Source organism: Astatotilapia calliptera, unplaced genomic scaffold (genome assembly GCF_900246225.1).
Source record: "Astatotilapia calliptera unplaced genomic scaffold, fAstCal1.2 U_scaffold_75, whole genome shotgun sequence".
Taxonomy (NCBI): domain Eukaryota; kingdom Metazoa; phylum Chordata; class Actinopteri; order Cichliformes; family Cichlidae; genus Astatotilapia; species Astatotilapia calliptera.
In genome coordinates, this window is record NW_020535817.1 from 50185 (window position 1) to 75224 (window position 25040).

The 25040-nt window shown below is 39.7% G+C and overlaps 1 protein-coding gene across 3 annotated transcripts; it reads left to right on the forward strand.

The window, feature by feature from the left end:
• Nucleotides 1–60: 60 nt before the first annotated feature.
• LOC113018387 (aryl hydrocarbon receptor nuclear translocator-like protein 2) lies at nt 61–24526 on the forward strand. 3 transcript variants are annotated; one of them, XM_026161453.1, is made up of 17 exons: nt 61–269; nt 6468–6579; nt 6710–6757; nt 6840–6881; nt 7141–7298; nt 7377–7459; nt 7532–7624; nt 9631–9748; nt 12123–12272; nt 15832–16069; nt 18823–18929; nt 19085–19235; nt 19363–19418; nt 19506–19617; nt 19848–19938; nt 20761–20863; nt 21834–24526. In XM_026161453.1, exons 1-17 carry the CDS (start codon nt 227–229, stop codon nt 21989–21991), a joined length of 1863 nt encoding a protein of 620 aa, XP_026017238.1. In that variant the 5' UTR covers nt 61–226; the 3' UTR covers nt 21992–24526. The 3 variants fall into 3 exon arrangements, with proteins under 3 accessions (XP_026017238.1, XP_026017239.1, XP_026017240.1); XM_026161454.1 differs by having other exon boundaries at nt 6719–6757; XM_026161455.1 differs by having other exon boundaries at nt 6468–6561; nt 6719–6757.
• The last annotated feature ends 514 nt before the right edge of the window (nt 24527–25040 follow it).

The window sequence follows — 25040 nt, forward strand, 5'->3', positions numbered from 1 at the left end:
CACTCTCACCCATCCCTCACGTTTCTACTCCCCCCCCCCCCCCTTGTAAAAAAAACAGATAGGGGGGAGGAGGAGTCGGGTGAGAGGGAAAAATGAAGTCAATTATACGACACCCCGGCTCTCCTAACCTCCCTCCTCTCCTTCTGCTACTACTACAGCTGGTGGCTCCTCATGCGCCGCGGCGTTGCGAAGCCTTCACCGGGCACACCGGCTGCAGTCCGTAGGCATGTCGGCTGGGGGCTCTGACGGGACGGCGGAGAGGCCAGCAGGTAGGGGCTCCGGCTTGACGACGTTGTGGTTATTGTGGGTAGCTTAGCTTTGCTTCTTTTTAATATATTCTTTGGGGCAACTACTTTTCTCCTTCAATTAGCTGAAAAAATAAATTAAGCACTAGTGGTATGCCTTCTTCCACGAATTAGTTCTGAACTTCTTTCGTCCCTTGACGTGTTTTTTCTTTAACGGCAAGTTAGGTTATATTGAGTGAAGGTTACTTAAAAAAGAACTTTACAGAGACATTGAGGACATTGAGAGCAGACGACCTCACAGCGGCAGTAACGATAACACTTAACCGAGTGGCAGCAGTCGCAGTAGCCTTGCTGGACCAGCCGCTACAGTGCGTCGCACCGGTGTCTCGAGCAGCTGGCACCTGCCTCCTAAAACCGAACGCGTCGGCTGGCAACGCGCGTGACACCCTCTCCATTCATTCCCGTACTATGTGGTGCTCGTTTCCAGGGAGGGGGACGCGAGCGGAGGGGGGAGTTTTGTCGGCGAACTTCACACTCACGATAAAAACACGTCACTGTAACCATGACGACGACTTCATCCCAAAAGCCCAGAAATACTTTTACACTTTGCTAACAAGCGGTTCCTTTGCGAAAACCCGGCGTCTTCTCTAAGCCTGGTGCTGATATTAATATTTGCCTAACTTTCACCAAACTGGCCTCGAGGAGCTTATATTGTCACGTGGTTCCTCGAGATTTGCCCCCCCAACATTCTTTCTCGTTCAGCTTCTTTCAGAAACTGGGTCAGTAGAGCAGTAGAGCAGCTCTGCCTTCGGTGTGCAGCAGAGGGAAGCAGTCGCTCCCTGCCGTTTCCGAGCCGTACCAAGAAGCACAGAGGAATGTCAGCTACCAAACCCTTCAGTTCAAATAATGCAGACTAACGGCGGGATATTAAAACACAAAGGGGTTAAACCATCACCGGAACTTTTTAAAAAAAGTTGAACCACGGTGGTCGAAGTGCTAACATTCTGGTAAACACAGTACAATGCACAGGAGTAAATCATTACAGGGCGTAAATACGTCTGAAAAATATGTTTCAGTGCTAGCTACATTCATGGAAGATTAGTTCAAATCTAGGTATTGAAAAGAAATCATACAGTTTATACAAAATGTGCAAAGACACTTGATGTAAACCCCTTACGTTATTTAATTCAAAATACAATCTAAAATTATGACGAGAATATGAAAGCTATTGTCAAATACCACATTAAAAGTACAACTCCTGAAAACGAACAAAAAGTAGCCTCTTGTTTAGATTAAATGGCAGGTCTGTGAATGTATCGCTTTTCCCCAGTATGATATTTTGACAGGAACAGTAGGTAACACAGGTGTTACTAATGACATTAGTGATATTCTGTTTGGGTCAAAGCCCTGGTTAAATGGATTAGTAACACCTGTGTTCACTTGTTATTTTCTCTCAAACTAGCCACTGTGAGTAAGGTGCATTATGTATATGTGAAAACTAAAATTTTCACTTTTCAACAATGAAACTTTAGCACCCAGAATTTCCAGTTGGGTATTTTCTAAAGCATTTTCCTTCAAAGCTGCCTTGCCCTCCTTTTGTCTTTCGTGCTCATGAATATGCATTTGGCCCTTTGTTGTTTTACAAAAGCTAATCTTAAGTACAGCCATTTGGGTTGCAAATGTAACATCACCATGTAAATAGTGTGGATAAACTTATTTCATGGTAGTAAAACTATTAGCTCTGTGCTAAAAGGCTATCACAATGACAACATGCATGAAAATATAAAGCCCTCTTAAGCCATACATAACCCAATTTTCCTCTGTAAATCCATATATTTCAAATGGTCCTGTCAGTATTTTAAAGTACAGCTGTTAGCACTGTAATCATTTACTGTAAATGTTGAAACCATCACATTAACTCTCTACCCTAATCCCACACAATCTAGCCCCTAAAATGTTTAACTACACACAACTGTTACCAAACTTTTAAATACAAGATTTCATCTTCAAACTGATTGTTACTGTTAGGCAGTTAATTAAGTAAGTATGTTTAAATGGGGTAAATGCAGTTCTTAAAATACATGTTCAAAATACTTTAATACTGTGTGATTTGCTCTATAAATACCTCAATTAAAGAATCATAGACTCAGATATTATTTTGTTGTGAACATTTTTTTGGTAAACTGTACCTTGACCTCAGTATAGGTTAAAAAACGCATGCTTTGTAACAGAATAGCCCCTGTGCCACTTGTAAAAGAATATTCTCTTATTGCAAAACATCCTTAGCAATAGCATGTACTGGTTTTAGCGGTTGTAGGAAATTGTAGGTCAGTTGACCAGAAATAACCCAGAACATATTGCACTGTAACTGTAGGATTTAGGGCTTGACCTTTCTGCATCCATCCAAAACTACAACCCTGCTATTATGTTATGTTACCAGAAGTACGCAGAGACACTGAGCCTTGGAATAATGTGACATTTACTTTATTATGCACATTATGAAATGAAATGCAGTCCAGTAAAACACCTCTGCTATCAATTCTGATTCAATAAAGCTTCTACATTTTCAGCTTTTGTCATCTAAATGAATGTAATGGGTGGTTATTGTGTACTGAACTGTATAACATCTAAACATGGTTTTAACAGGGTTAACTAAAAAACAACTGGGGCACTATTAAATCAAATGGGTTTAATTTCTCAAATGAGTAAAATTGTGTAAAGATACACAAAAGGTCGTATTTATCTGTGCAGTGTAATAAATGAGTGCCTAATAACCAATTTAAACCAATCACCTTGCTCTTTGTTGTGTAAACCAGATAGTTTATAGCAATGGAAAAATTACGAGGCATTGAGCCACAGAACACACCCTTCTTTACAGGTTCAAAAGACCACGACTGATACATTCATGTCCTGCTGCTGGTTGAAAATACTGAAGTTAACCTTCAGTATTCAGCTGAGATAGAAGGTGGTGCTTTTTTCCCCACTTGTCATCATTTTCCATGTTTTTTGTGTCTTTCTGGTCATTTTAAGTCTCACTGCATGTATTTTTGTTGTGTTTTTCTACCTCTTTTTATTAGTTTTGTGTATTTTAGTACTCTTTGTAGTTAACGTTTAACTGGAGTTATTCTGTGTCTTTTGTTTCTTGTCATAGTGTTGTGTCTCTTAGCAGTCATTTGGTTACTCTTTATAGTTATTTCTGCTTGTTCCTTCTCATTGTATATCTCTTTGTAATTAACTCTTTGTAATTAAATTAATCATTTTGAAGTCCTGTGTCATTGTGTAGTTGTTTAGTGTCTATCTCTACTTAACTTGTGTTTCTTTCTACTTATTTTACATTTCTTTGTAGTTATTTTGTTTCCCTTTTAGTAGCTGTGTCTTTGTGGTAATTCTCATTAAATTTGTGAAATGTCAAGTTCAAATTTGAATGGAATCAGTCTATTGTGAATGAAATGTCATCAACTATTTACAAGTTCAAATAGTGTCAAATATTTTAAGGTAACCAAAGCAACAACAGTTCCTTTCTTTGTTCTTAATAACAGGCAGTCATTCAGTCACTTGGTATGAAACTAAATTGATCAAGATATGCGAGAAGTGATATTTTTAAGTAAATTTTGTTTTCCTTTGGCTGTCCTGTTAGGATTGCCTCCCTTCTGTGTGGATCTCTGTTCATTTTCTGTGTGTACCTTTTTGTCCTGCCTCTCCCATTCATATTTTCTACACTCTAAAAAGATTAAAGTTCCAAACTCGTCACGCTTAGATCCTTATTCTAATGACATAACATTAGTAATTTACCCCCCCCCCCCCCCCCCCCACACACACACACACACACACACACACACACACACACACACACACACACATAGCAGCAAATATTTTAATTTCAGGAACTGCTGAATTTGAAAGTGGCCAAAAAGGAATAAAAAGTGTTCAAACGTGTTTGATTTATTTGTTTTAAAGATATCACGTCCTCTTGTGTGATGTTTTTGACCTCTGGTGTGACAGCCCCTGTACGTCACACTTGTGGACATTTTCTGAAAGCACCTCTATGTTTTTGTGCCAGCATGGTATGGAAAACCTGTCATTACTAGTTGGTAAGATAATTTGTATCATATCTATAATTGTGTTGTTGAAAGCCGCATATTCTGAGCTTAAGTGCAAAATCCCAGTTAGTGTTTGGTGTCAGTATGTTTAGGTAATGGTGTCATCACAACTTAAAAGCCTTCCAGTAGCTAGTTATCTGCAAGCCCCTGCTGTCCACACAATTAGGGCTACATTTATTTTTTGTTTATTTGTCTTATGTGGGAGAGTCATCGTTTTTAGCTTATCAAGAAAATGGCTACGTGTTGGTTTATAATGTATTAAATTAGAGTAACTGTGCTACTTTAATTGGTGTATTATAGTTTTTTTAGGGTATCAACAAACTAAATCAGGCCATATACAAACTTTTTCCCTCAACCGCAGGTAAGACCCAAATGAAGACTTTGAGAAAAAGTGATCCTTTGGTGTGGGTGGTGTAGAGCCAGAGCATACAAAAATAATAACAAAGAACTCAAACATAAATCACACCCACAAAAAGAAACTGTGAGCTCACAAAAGACCCCAAAACATCCCCACCTCCAAATACCTTGAAGTGATTCAAGTGGTACACTTAAAGGTGGAGAAGTACATGTAGGTCATAACATGCTTACTCTGTTTCATACTGAGTTACACTCCTGTGCATTTCCACCACAGGTGGTGGCCTGTGTTCCTGCGTTTCTGTAATATGGTATGTCATCTGCTACCCTGCAGGCTGGCTTGGCCTCTCATCAGTACTCTAGTCACGACTGGTGCTCTCAGCTTGGGCGTGACTCAGTGTTGACCATCTAGACGTGCACTTTGCACCGATAAAAGCAAGGGGCATTGCTTTAAATATGACTTGGCAGTGCTGGTGCAGGTGGCAGGAGAACACATTTCTTGACTAACAAAGAAACGGGGAAAAAAAGTGTGTGGTGCAGCAACTAGCAGTGAAAAGCCATGGTGGGTGGAAGTGAGAGCCTGCAAGTGTCACTCCCACATTTCACTTTTGCGTCAGTGATGACCCACTAAACTCCTCTGGAGGGATTAAAGAAAATGATGTCAATATCATTAAAGTTCAGTCGGGCCCTGATCTCATAGTAAGAGTTTTTGTTGATAGTGAAAGCTTGCTGTGCTTGTTAGTGGGACACATGTACGTGAGAAAAGGGTCACTGTGACAACCTCTGGGTTTTCTGTTAAAAATAAACTTTTATTTACAATATATATTATTGTACTTTAAAGATTCAAACATAAAATGGGTTTTTTGTTCAGTTTGAGTATTGTGCTATTTGCTTTTCTTCACCTAGATACGTGTCTGTCACTTTATCAAAACATTTTTCCTCACAAATAGATGTCATACTTTATAGAATGGGATCCCCGAGTAAGAAGTAGGTCAGTGTTACAGTATTATATAAGCATTAGTGAATACAATGGGCCAAACCCTATTTACTCTCACGTGCCTCTGAAATTCACAAACTGCAGGAGTGCATAGCATGGGGGTTTGGCGCCATGTAACGGCAACTTTTAGCCAGTGCATCAAAAGTTTGCCTAGAAACAGAATGTGTGTATGAAAATTGGCAAGAAAACAGGGCAAAATGGGAAAAATAAATGAGCTGTCCAGCTATAAAATTGTTTTTGGGTCAGCCTTTAAAGTGAGCATTCCTGGCTGAGATTTCAGCCTTCAAAAATACTTTCCGCCTGTTAATGCAGAAAAAATTATATGAGTCATTCTGATGGTGCTCGTTTTCAAAAAGACAAACAATTTGTGTATGTTCAAAAATATAATTTGTAAACAGCAAAACACAGTAAAACAGTTGAGTTTGTTAACCTTCAAAACTCAAATTAAGCATTATTTATTCACTCATACATGTAGATGAAAAAAGTCTTTAGCCTACTAAATAAAGTCTCCTCCTTTTAGTCACATACCACTGATATACCAGATACCTGGGTGATGATTTTTGACTGTCAGAATAATCTCAATGTGTTTTTTAAGATCTTTAATGGTATTTTCATTTGATATAAAGTCAACTCATTAAAATCAGAAACCCCAGCCTCCATTCATTCATTCATAGTGTAAACAGAGCAAGCGTTATTAGAAAGATCAAGGTTGTTGTACTGTGTTCATTTGTAGCTTCTCACATCACTGTGGTGATTGTTTTCATGTATCAGATCCTGCTCCAGAGGATGAAGGGCCAAGCCAAGCAGGCTCCTTGCTGCCAGCTGTCGAGCTGCCAAGGAAACGAAAGGGAGATGTGGAGGAGAGGTCAGATGCGCATGTACAGTAAGAGCAGTGTTATGTTGTCTAAGAAGAAAAAAACAAACTCTGAGACATTTCACTCTTGTTTATGCCTGTAGCTAAAATTATATGGTACAATGTACACAAACTAAATGACGCACCGTTTGTCCAACCGATCTCACAGGCAAAGCCTTGACATCCAAATGGACGATGACCTCAGCAGGTACGTTGAGTTGTCCGCTGTATCTGCATTGAGTTAGACCGTGCTGAAAAAAGAATTTGATTTTTGATGCTTTCATTTGCAGATCTGAAGGGGAGGATCAGCAAGTCAAAATGAAATGCTTCAGGTGATTCTATTTTTATATCAAACGACTGCGCCGTCTGTGGCTTTAAAAAAAGTCTCATGTAGCTTTCCTTGGTCTCATTTAGTTTAAGATGTCAGCTATTTAAAACCCTAATGACTTAGACAGTCTTAAAATAGCTCCATTACAATTTCCAGGTAATTATTTTTCCCCCCAGAAAAGACACAGCAGGTAGTAATGTAGCTATGCATTCCCCTTTCAAGTTCTAAGATACAGACTGTCTGATGGCTGAATGTGCCTACAGGGAGCCTCACCGTCAAATTGAGAAGCGGCGGAGAGACAAAATGAACAATCTGATTGATGAGCTGGCTGCCATGATCCCTGCCTGTCAGCCCATGGCTCGAAAGCTCGACAAACTCACTGTGCTGCGGAAGGCTGTGCAGCACTTGAAAGCCCTCAAAGGTACTTCTTAACCCACGTGGTGATTTAAGTGGTCAGTGATGTTGATTTTTGTCACTCTAAAAGCTCCCCTGCTTTCAGCTGGGATGGGCAGCGCCTTTTCAGAAACCACCTGCAAGCCTTCCATCCTGCCTCACGATGACCTCAGACACCTTCTGCTGAGGGTATGTCCTCGTACGTCTGTTTCATTCACGCTTTTATGCTTTTATTAACACGTATTTCTGTGTATCTACCAGGCTGCCGATGGTTTCCTTTTAGTCGTAAGTTGTGACCGGGCGAAAATCCTGTTCATCTCCGAATCCGTCTCCAAGATCCTCAACTTTAGCCGGGTGTGTTACCCTCCCACCACACGACTTGCAATATTCATTTACTGGTTGCAGCTCTCTCTTTTTCTGAATGTTAGCAAAATGAAGATGTAAAAGTACAGATCGGTAAAACTGAACAAAGTACCTCACAAAATTTGTAAAATAGCTAGGTCCTATATTATACATATAGGACCTAATTTTATATATATATATATATATATATATATATATATGTATATATATATATATATATATATATATATATATATATATATATATATATATATATATATATATATATATATATATATATATCACTGAAAAAAGAGGCTGGCAAAAGGTTTATATAGAATGCAATGTTTCATTGTTTTCATGGACTGATGTTATCTCCAAAGTTACCTGCGTTATAACCAAGGCTATTATGATATTAGATTTTCACTACGTGATTGTTGTGGCTCCACAGTAGTTATTTTCCTAACATTAAGGATCGATGATTTGGAAACATAAATTCCTTGAATCAGGAACGGCCTCTGGTATATAATCTACACTGAATATGTGAGGCAAGTGAAGAGAGTCTGGAGCCGTAACAATTTTACACTAATATCAATATTAATCTATCAATATTATATTATTGATAGAATATTAATATTTCACTCTTTAGTTGTCAGTACAGTCAGTGTTGGCTATTGCCAATGCAGTTAGTTGTATATGACAACACCTTCATGGTGACCATTTATATTCACATGTACTGTCAGGAATTGCTTTTTAAAAACAGGTCATTAAATGACCTTAAATTTAAAAAGATGTAGTTTTTAGTTGTGCAGTTGCCCAGCATCAAATGACAGGTATAGTAACATTTAGAAGATGAAGAGCCAGACATTTCCCTCAGGGGATGGTGGAGCCCAAAAACAGAACAAAAGTGGATTGAAGTGGATCTGCATTCATCACCAGATAAAGGCTAATGTTGCTTCCTGTTTGCAGTAAGTGTTAGTAACCAACCTCTTGGCTTTTGTTAAATCAAGGAAACAATATGAAAACTTTTTTTTTAACCTTTTGGACGCTCAGAGTAGAAGTTTTATATTTTTATTATTATTATTATTATTATTATTATTATTATTATTATTATTATTTTTAGAATAAATTCATTTGTAAATGTTCCACACTATCCACAGTCCTTTGTGGCTGAACTAAATCTTTACAACTCAGTGTTCACATAAATTGTTGTTCAGTATGAAGCATTTTATTGATGCTCTGCTGAAGACTCAGCACTGCAAGTAAAAGTTAATAATCAAGGCAATGCCCTGATGTTTCTGCACAGCTATTAATCTCTAAGCTTTGATACATTTTTGAAAGTATCTCTGTAGTGCATGCTTTGCTCTACAGTTTCAACTTTAAGACTCACTGTGTGCAAGCAGAGAGGAATGGTGATTAGGAGGGATAGCAAAGAAAAGCTTCTAAGAAACGAGTCCATGTCTGCATGGCAGTGGATTATGTACAAGGAGATAACATCACTGAAAGTGAAAAAAAGGCACAGCATGATTTAGCTGCTAATATACAGTGTATAATGGTTGGCTGTCACTTCCAAACAAAAACATTAGAATAGCAGTTGGGTGGGGATTCTGTGCTCACAGCCAAGGCTGTGTACCAATGATATCAGCCCTTACTTAGACCATACAGAGCAGTGGAAAAAAGTGCATTTAAGACTAAAACTTTATATTTCGCTCTTCTTTTCCAATCACCTCTAAGTGGTCACAGCAGATGGCTGCCCCACCCTGATCCTGGTTCAACTGGAGGTTTCTTCCTGTTAAAAGGGAGTTTTTCTTTCCCACTGTTGCCAAGTGCTTGCTCAAAGGAACTTGTCTGATTTTTGTTTTTTTTTCTGTATTATCGTAGGGCCTTTACCTTAGTGCAACTAAAGTGCCTTGAGGCGCTGTAGTTGTGACTTAGTGCTTTGTAAAAAATTAAATGAAATTGAATTTACTAAACATTAAAAAGCTGAGTAAATAGATGTACAACATTTGTATTCACAGTTGGAACTGACTGGGCAGAGCTTGTTTGATTTCATCCACCACAAAGACATCAACAAAGTGAAGGAACAGCTGTCTTCGTCAGAGATGTACCCTCGTCAGCGTCTTCTTGATGCAGCAAGTAAGTCCACCGGAGCTCCAGTATTGTGCAAATGTCTTGAGCCACACCTCATTTCCTTATTTCTTCCAAGGAGACAGTCTTTCTTGTGATTTCTTTTCAACATGGTCTTGAGTAACAGTTCCTCTCTTTTTTGCTAAAGCTGATAGTTTGAGCTGGGTCAGGTGACCCTGAACCATCCCTTGGAAATGCTCCCATAGGCACTGTGCACTTCTTCATCACTCGCCTCTTTTCAGTGTCCACTGTTTATACAATACTGCAGCATGTTATTATATTTTTGTCTTCTTTCTCCCTTTGCACTGGGTCTCTTTTCTCCTCTGTTTCTTTTTTTTGTTTTCCCTTCAATTATAACTGATTGCAGCACATGGCTGCTGTTCCCTAAACCTGCTTCTGCCGGAGGTTTCTTCCAGTTAAAAGGGAGTTTTTCCTCCCACTGTCACCAAGTGATTGTTCATAGGGGGTTGCTTCATTGTTTGAGTCTCACCTAGAGTTTTGTAGGGTCTTAATCTTACAATATAAAACACAGTGAGGTGACTTTTCTTATGATTCTGCACTATATAAATAAAATTGAGTTGAAGCAAAACAAGGAACTCAGTGTGCTTAGGTGAGGTGTACACAGAGTGACAGTGTGTATGCAGACAACTTATCAGTCAAGTTGGAAATTGTATTTTTAGCCACTTTGTTACTAGCACCCTGATGCCAGTAACAGGGTAGGAAAAACCACAAATTCAGTTGTTTTTTTTTTAATTTATGAAAAATAGCAATGATAACACAATTTAACAGTCATCAAATAGTATGTTTGCACCAACCAAGAGCTATTATTAGGCGTCTCTGACATAATTTCACATATCCTGTCATGGTGTGCAGTGTGCCTTAAAAGAAAACTGAGAAAAACTAAACAAGTGGACAATATGAAGCAATATAAAGGAGTGCCAGCCCAAAAAAAACTATCTACAGCAGTTGAACAGTATCTAATTGTCATGTCATAAAGAAAGTGATCACAAGATCTTGACATAACTGATCAAATTATGAATATAGACAAGAATCATAAAAAAAAAAAACAGAATAGGCCAGATTTTTGTCTGATTAGGAAAATCTGATTGGTTCAGTTTCTAAAATTTGCTATATTTTGTTTAGCATGGTAAAGGCGTCAGTGCAGTAAAAGCATACCTGAACAGAAAAACATACAATAAAACTGAAACAGCGGGGCAGCCGGTGTGTTTGTGACGTGGTCCCAAGTGCAGACATGGAAGGAGACGGTACTGAATCTTAACAAAAAATGTTTATTTGGCCAAAAAACATGATTACAAAACAAGGCAAAAATGAGCAGGGCCAAAATTTAAATTAAAACCTAAACTGGGAAAAGCTAGGCTGTGGAAACTATGACAAACGAGACATGAACATGATTCTGAGCAGGAGTATGGGAGTAACTCAGCTTACGTCATGTTTATTAGTAACTAGTAAACATGACGTAAGCTGAACAGAATCATGAGGTACCTGGAATCAGAGGAGGGAAAACAGACACACCAGCAATGAACAGAGGGAGACAGAGGACTTAAATACACACAGCTGACACAAATAAGCATGATGCCACAGGGGAAGGAAAACTAAACACACTGAACATGGAAATACGACTTTCAAAATAAAACAGGAAACGTAGAGAGACATGAACTGGGATACGCAAGCTTGACACAAAATACAGAGAGAGGGAGCGAGAGAGAGACACACAAGGGGAACCTACACAGACGAGATGACAACACATGACAAACAGAAAAAGACTCACAAACAAGGAGACATAGGAGAAAAATAACCTAGACTAAAACTCAACTAAATCCTAACTAATAATAAGAACACAAGAACTTAACATTAATGCAATCTAACATAAGAAAAACTAAAATACAAAATAAACTCAAAACCCTGGGTCACAGCCCAAAAATGCTATCAGTCATGGATTGCCTTCCCCTGAACCTGGACTTTATGGAAGCAGTATGGGATCAACCTAAGAGAAAAAGGAACAAAAGGAAGCCAACATCTAAAGGAGAGCTTTGAACATCAAGAAGCCTGGAGAAGTGCTCATGAAGACTAAAGACGGTTGACTTCAAAAGAGAGTTCATGCTGTGTTGAAGAATAAAGGTGGCCATGTCAAATATTGACTTTCAGGCTTGTTGGAACTGAACAACCTTTGTTTTTGCCTTATATGCTTTATTTTCATGCAAGTTTCCACATTTCAGTTAATTGCTATTTATTTTCTTAGGAAAATGTAAAGGAATGAGTGGTGGCTTGAGTGTTTTGCACAGTAGTCTGTATGAGATGATGTTTAGAAAAACAGAATAAGCACTACGTGTCCCAGTCACGAATGTGGTCCTTCTGTGTGCAGCTGGGGTTCAGGTCCAGGTGGATGCTCCTGTCAGAGCGACCCACTTAACCACCGGAGCTCGGCGATCCTTCTTCTGCCGCATGAAGCACAGTCGACTGACAGAGAAACACGAGGACAAACACTCGCTGCCTACAGCTTCAAAAAAGAAAGGTGGGTTCAGTCTGGAGGTGGCACGACGTGTAGATATGAAGTATCAATTAATAATCGACGTGCTGTGAATATGCTGGTGAAACATGAAGGCTCAAGCAACTGCACCAGTCTAATATTGTTGCTTATCGAATTTAGATTCAGTGAAGACACACACACACACACACTGGCTCTATTCATAGCTTCAGACAGAGCTACTTTGGAGTGTCTTGTTTATCTTGCGCTGCTCTGATGAGAGCGCTTAAGGTGATTCAGCTGCGAGAAACAGCCCGAGTGAGTTATTTATTGAATAGACTGAAACTGTTCCACTTTGTATAAACGCTCAGGTTCAGTCCTGGTCCTGCAGAGCTAAAGAGATGAGGAAGAGGTCTGAAGATGCCTACCAAAAACATTATATATTAAAATAAAATGAATTAAAATATATGATATGTTTATATATATATATACATATATATATATATATGTATATATGTATATATATATATATATATATATATATATACATATATATATATATATATATATATACATATATATATATATATATATATATATATATATATATATATATATATATATATATATATATATATATATATATATACATATATATAAAAAAAAAAAACACCCAGCACGCCCCTGCGGGCGGTTTATCCTTCAAGCTCGGGTCCTCTACCAGAGGCCTGGGAGCTTGAGGGTCCTGCGCAGTATCTTAGCTGTTCCCAGGACTGCGCTCTTCTGGACAGAGATCTCCGATGTTGTTCCTGGGATCTGCTGGAGCCACTCGCCTATCTTGGGAGTCACCGCACCTAGTGCTCCGATTACCACGGGGACCACCGTTACCTTCACCCTCCACATCCTCTCGAGCTCTTCTCTGAGCCCTTGGTATTTCTCCAGCTTCTCGTGTTCCTTCTTCCTGATATTGCTGTCATTCGGAACCGCTACATCGATCACTACGGCCGTCTTCTTCTGTTTGTCTACCACCACTATGTCCGGTTGGTTAGCCACCACCATTTTGTCCGTCTGTATCTGGAAGTCCCACAGGATCTTAGCTCGGTCATTCTCCACCACCCTTGGGGGCATCTCCCATTTTGACCTCGGGACTTCTAGGTTATACTCGGCACAGATGTTCCTGTACACTATGCCGGCCACTTGGTTATGGCGTTCCATGTATGCCTTGCCTGCTAGCATCTTGCACCCTGCTGTTATGTGCTGGATTGTCTCTGGGGCATCTTTACACAGCCTGCACCTGGGGTCTTGCCTGGTGTGATAGACCCCAGCCTCTATGGATCTTGTGCTCAGAGCTTGTTCTTGTGCTGCCATGATTAGTGCCTCTGTGCTGTCTTTCAGTCCAGCTTTGTCCAGCCACTGGTAGGATTTCTGGATATCAGCCACCTCCTCTATCTGCCGGTGGTACATACCGTGCAGGGCTCTGTCCTTCCATGATGGTTCCTCGTCTCCCTCCTCTTTCTTGGGTTTCTGCTGCCTGAGGTATTCACTGAGCACTCGGTCAGTTGGGGCCATCTTCCCAATGTATTCTTGGATGTTCGTTGTCTCATCCTGGACTGTGGTGCTGACACTCACCAGTCCCCGGCCCCCTTCCTTCCGCTTAGCGTACAGCCTCAGGGTGCTGGACTTGGGGTGAAACCCTCCATGCATGGTAAGGAGCTTTCTTGTCTTTATGTCAGTGGCTTCTATCTCCTCCTTTGGCCAGCCTATTACCCCAGCAGGGTACCTGATCACGGGCAGGGCGTACGTGTTGATGGCCCGGATCTTGTTCTTACCATTCAGCTGACTCCTCAGGACTTGCCTGACCCTCTGCAGGTACTTGGTGGTTGCAGCTTTTCTAGCGGCCTCTTCATGGTTCCATATATATAGGAAATCAAGCACATGGAGTGAACTTAGTGTTTTTGCCCTGTCTAGTTTGCATGTTGGGGAACTAAAGAAATTATCTTATTAAAATTTGGTGGAGAGTGGATGAGAGTGGCTTTTCTCTTCACATTTTCTCTTGTTCTATGGAGCTGCTTATTAAGCTACTAATTCTCTAGATACTTGTATGTTTTCACATCAACAGTGACTTAAATAAAGAAACAAACATGACTGCATAAAGACTTTTTTTTTCTAGTCTTAGATGCCACAATTTAAAACATGTTGTTTTGCACAGTAAGTAGGTCACTGCTAGCCATTGTGTAATCACCAAATTAGTAGCTGGTCAAACTCTGCTAACTGTGCAGCAGAAAATGAAGCTTTGGTACCACTCAGTGGAAAAACCAAGCAACTGCCTTACAGTCCGTTACAGCAGCGGTCCTCCGGCCTCTTTTGTTTTGTTGTATATATCTGTATATATCTGCGACACCTTAAAGGCCGGTCTGTGAAAATATTTTTGGACATAAATCGGTCTGTGGTGCAAAAAAGGTTGGGGACCGCTGCGTTACAGTCTACAGTACATTGTAGGCTTCAGTATGATTTTCCCACTTACATTCTAAAATAATTAGGAATATTTTAATGTTATTTAGTAGCATTATTTATCCATCAATCTATTTTCTTAACTGACAATCTGATTTACTATCATGAAGATCCTGAAGCACATCACAGCTGTCATAAGGTGAGAGGCAGGGCTCACTTTCACTCCTGCTTTATTTTAAGTGTATACAACTCTGATGTGCTGTATCTTATTCCTGAGTGACATGGATTTGGTTTATGTACCAATATTACTGAAACACAGGCAGTCATGTGAAGAGGAAAGCACACCCTCTTTAACTTTTGTGGTTTTATATATCAGCACATAATGCAAAAAAGCCCATTCGCTCTTTATTGGTTGCCGAAGCAGTGTGTGGAAAAGGAAACACACTCTGTGATTCAGCAGCTTGTAGAAGCACTTTTAGCAGCCAATGGTTTTCTGTGTGACTTCATCCACGTCTCACATTGTTGTGGAGGAATTCTGGCGCACTCTTGTTTCTAACATTACTTTAGTTTACTGAAGTTTGCAGGCATTTGTTTATGCACAGCCACAGCATTTAAGTTGGGTTGAGATCTGGTGATTTTTTAAAATCATATCCTGATACATAAAACCTTTGATATGAAAAGGAGACGGGAGGATTTCTTGTTCACATGACTGTGAGTTACACTGTTAAGCACTGTTCTCATGTTTGCTTTTTCTTGTTTAAAAGAATCCACATGAGAAATTCAGAAGTCAAACCTCTCTTTGACAGGCTTACTGTCTGAAACCAGAGGAACTGGCCAACCCAGTTTCTGGTTTTCTGTAAAAAGCTTAAACAAATATGAACCCACGTGTTGAAACTTAAACAATACCTGTAGATTTTTGTCTTCAGGTAAGCTGTAACGGCAGCTGTGAATTAAAGCATGTTGTTTTTATCTAACATGGAGTGACGTTTGAAGGAGTAGCTGCTTCCTCATGTTGCCTGAAAAATAAGCTGGACTGTTGAAACCAGGTCTGATTTTATGTTCTGTGCCACTAAATATACACAGTTCACCCAAAACACAATCTAACAATACTAGAAAGGATATTATATCATACACACGACTTGTTTTCTACCTGCAGACACTTACAGATTCTGCACACTGCACTGCACCGGGTACATGCGGAGCTGGCCGAGCAGCCAGCTGGACTCGCTGGAGGCCGACGCCGACAAGGAAAGCTCGACCCTGACGTGCCTGGTGACCATGTGCCGCCTCTACTCTCACGCGTCCCATCAGCCTTCCAAAGACATCAACGTCAAGCCCACTGAGTTCGTCACTCGCTGTGCGATTGACGGCAAGTTCACTTTTGTAGATCAACAGTGAGTTTCCCCTTTCTAACTACATTCATGTGCACCATGTATCTTTCCGCCGTGAGTCATGGATTTGTTGTGCGCACGCAGTTCTGCTGAGAAAAGAATGGCAGAGGCGTTGCGTGGTGTGGAGGCCTCTGAGCGCAGCAGTGTGAGATTTGTCGGTCGGACTGTCAGTGGAGATAATCATTTCTGTGTCTGCCGTTGTTTCTCAGAAAGACCTGAGCATCTTGAGGGCATCACGTGAAAATCTCTTCTCATTTTTTGGGAAGTAATTTCACAACACAAGTATAGTGAATCACTTTATTAAATGAATTACCCATGTGTGTGACTGATGAATGTTACATGAGAGGCTTATTTATACTATGCTAACACTTTATGATAAGGGAGGTGAAAACTTTCTTAGTTGCCGAAGAACGAATCAGGAATGCCTTAATGAATACTTACTATAAAACAAGCCAACATCTACTTCAAAGTACCATATCACCCTGGCAGAGCCTTGACTGACTGCTGGCTTACTTGAATACTTACTAGAGTATTTAAAAGTACCCTAGCTTTCAGCTGTCAGGCCTCTCTTCTGTGACACCAGCTCCTAGTTTGGATTCAGAAGACAGACACTGTCTCTCCTTTCAAGATTAGACTTAAAACTATAGTTCAGACTGGATCAGGTGACCCTTGCTTAGTTATGTTACAATAGGCCTAGACTGCTGTGCCTGTGAGGCACTGACTGCTTCTTCTTTTTACTGTATATGTTTATACACCATCTAATCATTAGTTATTACTAATTACTATTATTAATTACTCTGGCTTGGCTCTCTTCCACAGTGTGTCTTTGATCTGTCTTCCTACCTCCTCTCACCCCCAACCAGATGGCTGCCCCTCCCTGAGCCTGATTCTGCTGGAGGTTTCTTCCTCTTAAAAGGGAGTTTTTCCTTCCTGCTGTCACCAAGTTTTTGCTCATATGGGGTTGTGTGACTGTTGAGGTTTTCTCTGTATTATCGTAGGATCCTAATCGTACTTAAAGGAGCTTAAAGCGACTGTTTTTGAATGAAATGAACATATGCTATTTCAGTGGCGTGTCAAGTATGAATTAGTTCATAACTGTCTGGAAGCTAATCTCCCTGTTTCTTCATTAGCCTTCCTGATCAAAATGTAACCATTTATTTATTACATATTATCCAAAATTCCAATCAATTTCAGTCAGATTTATTTGCAATGTAGCAAATAAACCATCCACAAATATGACATAAACCCATTTGTGTTTAATGGCTGAATATTTTGGTTTCATGAAACATACATTAAATGACATTATTAATAGCATTTTTTAGACATGAAGCAAAGGAAAAGTCATGACCAGAATCACAGTTAGTCTTTTCTCAGATAGTGGGTGACAGATCAGCTTTGCAGGACGGTTATTGGCCCCCTAAGTTTTTCCTGAAAAAAGGATTTAACAGTCTTTGCTCTGTGGTAAGATAAAATGGACTGTATCGCCAACAAACAGCACCACACAGAGGTTCCAGCATCATCTCCTTCACTAATGTGGATTTGTGATTCATCACTGAACATCCACTTCATCCACTCATCCACTATCACCCCGTCTCTGTCGTCACTGTAACCCAGTTTTCTGCAGTTATTTTTTTAAGCTTTTCTGGATGTAATCACATGTCATTCAGCCCATTTCTTCCAGTTGTGACGCTAACACAGACGCTCGTTTCTCTACTCTGTTTTTCATTTGTTTTGTTGTCCATTTTCGAGGCATATTGCTTAATTTTTCTATTCTGATGCTTTGTTGACCTCCGTCTAACCGTATCTTTTCTTTCTATTATCTTCTAATTTACTTTTACTTGCTCTAAATTTTAGGCACAGGTGAACTGAATATGAGTATCTAAATATGATGATTACAGTCTCAACAAGGCAATAATTGTAAAGACAATCATCGCGTAACTGCATTGTTACCCTGGAATACAAAAGTAGTTGGTAATTTTTGAGTAATGTTTAAGTTGTGTGCTGTTACAGTAGATCCTCCACAGTAACTATGAATCATGACTCTTTTTGGCAGCACAGAAAGAGGAACATGCTAATGAATAAATAGTTAGTGGAGGGGTTTTGTGCAGGGTTTGGATCTGGAGCTATTAGGAAAGTATTAACTACAGCCTGTCCAATAAAGGATTTTTAAGACCAGTGCCTATATTGGTTATAGGTGATTGAGGAATTTAATAGGTTGCTTTTTTTTTTCCGCCCAGATGTACGAAACATAACATTCCCCTAACATTCATCCACACTCTGTCCAGCTCTGATCCGATCAGTTGATCGCTGGATTTGTAGTATTTGAAACACATCTTGGCAACAGGGAAGTGGCACAGTGCCCTCTGGTGGACAAACTGTGTAATGCCAACATTCATATCATAGCTGAAGGTTGTTTTTTTTCCTATTTCTCCTTTTTAAAATGTTAATTTATCGGATATTGCTGATACCACTAGACTGCAAAATACAGTAGCTAATAATTAAATAGAGCAATCTATAAGCTCTAGTCCTAACGAACAACTTTGTTAGCGATCAGATTGCTCCTGATTCGTTCTTTGTTTGTTTGCAGGTGACTAAGCAAATTTTCGTGTCCCTTTTTGTGAAGTGTTATCTATTCTGTATTTGCTTTGGTTCCATTTCCCTCTACTATTTTTAATTGGCACAATCCTGAGAGGCAGTGAAAGAAGCAAGACCAGAATCACTAAACTCCATCTTTTTCCTCTCTTTTTTTCCCTCAGAGCCACAACCGTCATTGGTTATTTGCCGCAGGAAGTTCTCGGCACATCCTGCTATGAGTACTTTCACCAAGATGACCTGCAGCACCTTGCAGGAAAGCACAGGCAAGGTAATTAGCAAAGCCACAACTGATGCCAAACTGAATCTATGCTAAAATAACTGTAGCTCAGTTTGTCTTCAGGTCAGAAGGAAAAGAAAAGGAAAGCGCTTGTAGTGACTTCTTTCACTTTGCTTTGTGATGACATGTGTCAAATCTCTTGGCAGTGCTTCGAAGCAAAGAGAAGATTGAGACACAGTGCTACAAGTTTAAAACAAAATACGGCTCCTACGTTTCCCTCCAAAGTCAGTGGTTTAGTTTCACAAATCCATGGACCAAAGAAGTTGAGTTTATCGTGTCTTTAAATAGGGTTATTTCGTAAGTACCAATTGCTGTCGTTTCAACTTTATTGTTGCTCTTTCATATGCACCGTGCTGCCGTAGTAAAGCTTTTAATACAACTCTGTTCTGGATGAAGCAGTTAAAATACTCCATTGTACCAACAGGGGGCCCGGTCACACAAAAGATGAGGAGGAGGCAGGCAGCTCAAAGGCACTCCAGGGTAAGAGATGCACACAGAGCCGTGTATTCACCGTGCTGTCATGTGTCTTTTTTGTCTGAGCTTTTTTTTGTCCTCCTGCCTTAAAAGACGACATAAAGCAAATACCAGTAATTCCCGGCTTCTCCAGTGGCACCGGCACAATGATCTACGCTGGCAGCATTGGGACCCAAATCGCAAATGAGCTCATCGACTCCTACAGGTACAGTCTGTCAACTCTCTGTTTGTCAAGGCTCGATGAATTTAAAATCATGTTGCTTTTCTTCGTAGAAAGGCGTCATATTTTCTGATAGATGCTCCAATAAATCTGAACATTTGGTACAAAAACATCCAGAATAACACTGAAACCCCGTTTGTGATAAATCCAGTGTTTTACTTACCTGGATAATTGAGCATGCATCAAGACCCAATGTTTTATAATTTTTTTGACAGGGTGAACTCATCTCCATCAAGCGGAGCTTCGAGTCCGTTTGGCCCAGCCCAGGAGAAATGTCCACTGGTGTCCCCACAAACCAGCAGGAGTGTGAGTGACCTAAATAATAGGACAGGCAACTTCCCCACTGTTACTAACAGTAACCATGAAGCACCAACTGGAATCAGTTTGCTTGGTGTGCTGCTGGGGGTTAATTTATTCATAATATTTCATCCTTTAGTTTATAGTTTTTGCCCTTTTTTGAACTTCTGGCACTTTTTTTTTGAAATCCTGAATCTTTACTGTTTGGATTTGGAGGAATGGTGCGATTCGTTTTCCGGTGAAACATTAGGAGTATTTCTCATTCTGGTTGATCATTTTATGGAAATTTGGATAAACATGCCATTTTAATGGGGGCCACCTTACAGCAGGAAGGTTCCTGGTTTGAACCTCGTGGTTGGCTAAGGCCTTTGAGTATGGAGTTTGGACGTACTCGCTGTGCTTCCTCTGGCAACTTCAGCATTTCTCTCAGAGTAAATAAACCTGCATGCTTGGCCACTTAGTGGCCTAAAGTGGGCCTAAATTCAATAAGCAGTTTGTAAAATGGATGAATAGATGGCTGGATGGTGACATGGGGAGGTCCGATATTGTGATTGAATTCACAATAACACTTTTATAATTATCTAAAGTATCAAGATTTGTCAGTATGCCATTACTTTATATAATGCAAAGCTCTGAACTGTACTTCCACCACAGCATCCTCACAAGGTGTATCATCATCCCCGTAGACAAGAAACTCTTCAAATGTAGGAGGAGATGTGTGTGAGAAAGAGGAAAGCAGCTTGTTTTCCTGAGTTTAATTACACACTTCAGTGGAGAAAGGTGAAGCGCAGGGTCCTGCACGCTGTTTTAATGTATAATGGCTTGTTGCAGGCATCCTGCAGGGAGGACGCAGCAGGCAGTTCATCACAGTCCCAGTCCCAGTCTGACTCAAGGACGGCAGCAGGGACGAGCAGCTCAACTTCTGAAAGCGCAGGTACTGCCAGCAAGACCATCACAAATACACTCTGTTAACAGTTTCTGTCTTTTCTTTTTCCTGTACTGCAGTCTGCAGTGAAGGACGAGAGTAACTGAGCACCACTTTATATTTTGTATTAGTAAATACCTCGGCTGTTTATGGTGTGCATCCCACTCGTGATTTCACAGCTGCAGGCCAAGAAAAGATGTAAGCAAGCAATCCAAATTTAGGCAATACAACAGCAGTTTATGGATAAACTTCATAAAAGCAGAATATACTGTATACACATGCACAAAACTGAGGTAAAGTCAGTGAGTGACACATTTAAAAAATGTAACAGTTTCTGAACTGAAGCTTCATCACTTCACTTCCCAATGATTTTGCCTCTGTCTTTCCTTAGAATAAAAAAGGATGCTAAAGCAGTGAAGCTGAAGCCAGTGTCTTCTGTAACTTTGCCAAAGCAAAAGAAGCTAACTGAAACCAGCTAACCTAGCAGCTCCCACAAGCTAATGGTAAAATGCTACTTTAAAATGAGCATTTTAATTAGCAAAAATGAGCAAACTAAAATTATTGATGAGATTTTTGGTCATTATTCAAAAAGAGTAACATATTATTCATTATTATTATTTTAAAGCTATGCATTATGTTACTTACATCACTTATTAAATTATGTTAGCGTTGCTTAGAGATGCTTTGGCACATAAAAGTACATAAAATAAATAAAAGCTGGACACAGAGCCATGTGCTAGATTGTTGTTGTTGTTTTTTTTCATTTTTAAAGACAACAGCAGCGTAAACCAGTCCAGACAGCAAATATTGTTTCCCACAGCAGTTGTACTGTAGGAACATTTCCAGCCCATCACTGCTGAAGCTCAGGCTCCGGCTGCTTGACTTGACGTCACTCTGTTCTTTTCCGCTTACCGGACACTGTTAAAGGTGTTATTTTTTTCTCAGATCTCATTTTTTGTTTTGCTCGTGTTTCACTCAGGCGAGCCCGCCCAGCTGGACCTGGACAGCATGGTGGTGCCAGGCCTGAGCAGCTTCAGCAGCGACGAGGCTGCCATGGCGGTCATCATGAGCTTGCTGGAGACGGACGTGAACATGGGTCAATCAGGGGAGTTGGAGGATTTACACTGGCCTTTCTAGAGGGTGCTCAGACTCTTGGCCTCGCTCTCTCTCACAGCTGAGAACTAGGCAGTTCAGTTAATTCTGATCTGCCTGATACCTGAACTGGCCTTGCACAATTGAACTTACAGGACTTGTACCAAAAGTCACAACATGTCAGACTTGAGGACCGCTGAACAGGAAGTGTACAGGAAGTGTTGTGACTGAGATTAGCCTGCGGGTACTTCGTTTTTGCTTGAAAGAAGGTCTGGTTGAAGATCCCTTGGAGCCTGCGGTGATACAGTGTCTTCCTTAGTAACACTTGTGCATCCTGAATAGGGATTGGAGACGAGACCTTCAACAGCAGGGAAATCTATTTGCTCTGCTGCCCTTAGTCACCAAGGCCACCAAGGTCTGAAGGAGCATAGAAGTCCTGTAATGTGCAGTAGTGCTGCTACAGAAACCTCAAACACTGACATTTGTGGAACCTTTGGTACAGTTTTAGGAATGACTTGTTTTTCATACATTGTCTGATTGTTCAATTTTTTTATCGTATGTTAAAGATTCCCATCAGACACATTTTAAGTAAAAGTAAAAAAAAAAAGAAAAAACTGATGAGTAAATTGCTGAAGAAGGTTAAAAAGAATGTGTCCTTTTTAGCTCCTTGATTAAAAACTGCAGCTAAATATGTACAAATCAGGGCACCTCAGTCCTTGAACAACCACTACTGGTTCAGCTAATTTTCATTTTGGACATGCCCAGCACAGCCACGCAGTGTGGGGTGAGTTAAAAACACTGTGTCACATATAAATACTGTTACCTAAAATTCTGCAGTGATTCACAAATGCCAAATTTTTGTAAGATCGTAATTGCAGGAGAAAAAAAGTTAATCACCTTGTAGTTTCTCTATAAAACAAACCCCTACTGCTTAATTAGTATTATTTAAGTATTTTGTGAATTCTTCATTCTCCATCGCACTTCACAAACCTGTAGTGGCAGTAATGGGGTGAAGAAAACAACACAAACTAGACACTAGACAACAGACACTGCTGGGGACATGCAGATCATGGGCTGTATTTGATAATGGACTATCAGAATTGCGAGATTGCCAAAGACACCCAGCGCTTGAATCACACGTACTGTATTATTTAAAAGAAATTGTGTTCATTCCTAATCATTTGTATACACAAATGATCCAGAAGTGTGTCTGATTTTTGCTTCTACTGAGCTAGCCGAGCACTTTTGTCACCTAATCAGACCACATGAGCAAAGATGCTTGGTTTACACTTAGAGACAATCAAAGAATTATAACAATAATGTGGTTAAAAGGTTTCATGTTATTATCTAGCACAATCAACACACAGATTCCAACTTTGACATTTAGCTAGCAATGGGGCTACTAGCAAGGATCGCTAATGCTACGAGGACCTACGAAGGGAATGTGTTTCAAGGAGAACGCTTTACTTCAGGACTGTTTTTATTAAAATAAATACTTGAATATTGAATACTGTTTACAGTTCTGATTGCTGAATGAATGGTAGGAATGGTAGACTCTGTAGTCTTTATAAATTTCTTACATATGTCTGACCACCTGGTTTCTCATTTAACAGGAAGAAGCTAAACCCTAGTAATAAATCAGCTTCACATTTAACAGTTTAACCACACAAAACAAAGTTGTATGGCAAGAATATCATGTGGAAGTGTGACTTTACAAATCACAGTCATGTATTTACAGTTTAGAGAAATGTGATTACGGCCTCCTTGTAAAAATCCATAGATTAAGTAAAAGAGAACACAAAGAAAACAAAATGCAAGGGTGTTTATATTCAGTATGTAACATAAAGCTGGTAAAATCTATGTTTCTATCATGAATTAACACTAAAGGATGAAGTTGAAGTCAGGCTGTAGTGTTTGCCCGTTAACAGAGACGTTCTAACATGATGCTAACGTGATCTCTTGTACAATGAACTCCTTTGAGGAGCCAAAGGACTCTGAGGACAGATTTCCTTTGTTTTGGCCCCAGAATATCAGCATAGAAATGAGCTGTGATATTTGTGTAGTAGAGCCACTCGTGAATAATCTCAACATTGTAGGTAGCTCAGATATACTGTCATTAGCTGTCAGAGGTCAGAATGCAAGCGGACGTTTAGATTTGAGCAAGAGCTGTAGCCACAGTCGTTACCGAGCTTACTCTGAGGTTACAAGAGTGAAAGTAAAGGTGAATTTTAGTTTAATTTGCAGTGACTGGCCTCAGTATAGCTCATGTAGAGTCTGGTTATACCACTGGTTCCTCAAATCTTGAAAGTATAATGTGACTCTGTTGCCTTGAATGCATGTCGCATCTGACGGGGTTCAGTTGGAAGTCATGAGTAAGACGCTCTTTTTGGCTTTACAAGGAAAACTCACCACATACTTTTGCCATCTGTGCCATGTGAAATGGACACTGAAGCATGATGAACATGCCCTGCTATCAAAGACAAAGTGTCTGATGTTTGTATGTGATAACTGTTGTCATTGTATCTGCTGTAACAGAGCCGAGGGGGAAGACTTTGTCAGTAAAAGAGCATTTTTAAGTAATTGTCCCAACAGTTTTTTTCATTTTAAAATTAATGTCTTTATTTGATACCAGTGCCAAAATGGTTTTCGCACAGTAATTACATCCATGCTTGAAAGTTTTTAAAGCATGAATTTGCCAATATGGTGAAGACAGTGAACTATTTAATTCATTTTTAAAATAATATTAATATACAACCACTTACAAAAGGAGTCAAATCTCACAAACAACACAGATAATGATGTCATGTTATCCATAGAGTTATTCCATTAGACATTTAAAATAATTGCTTTACAAAGAAGAGGAAGCAAACAACGAAGAAAACAACCAATAAGGAAAAGAGGACGTGAAAATGAAAAATTATGCTCCATTTTTAAGAACAGCTTTTATTTTTACACATTAACACATTAATTTACAGTTATGTATAACATTTAATTATATAACATGTCAACTACTACTTATAAAAATATTAATTACCAACAACATTATTAACGTATGCTGTGTAGGAGACAACTGGCACCAAATTGAAATGAACTA

Excerpts from the sequence above, each read along its gene's own strand:
- LOC113018387 (XM_026161453.1), top strand. The coding sequence starts at position 227 with ATGTCGGCTGGGGGCTCTGACGGGACGGCGGAGAGGCCAGCAG. Across the intron at positions 7,625-9,630 it reads AGATCCTCAACTTTAGCCGG|TTGGAACTGACTGGGCAGAG; the intron begins GTGTGTTACCCT and ends TTGTATTCACAG. Across the intron at positions 19,939-20,760 it reads CCCCACAAACCAGCAGGAGT|GCATCCTGCAGGGAGGACGC; the intron begins GTGAGTGACCTA and ends GGCTTGTTGCAG.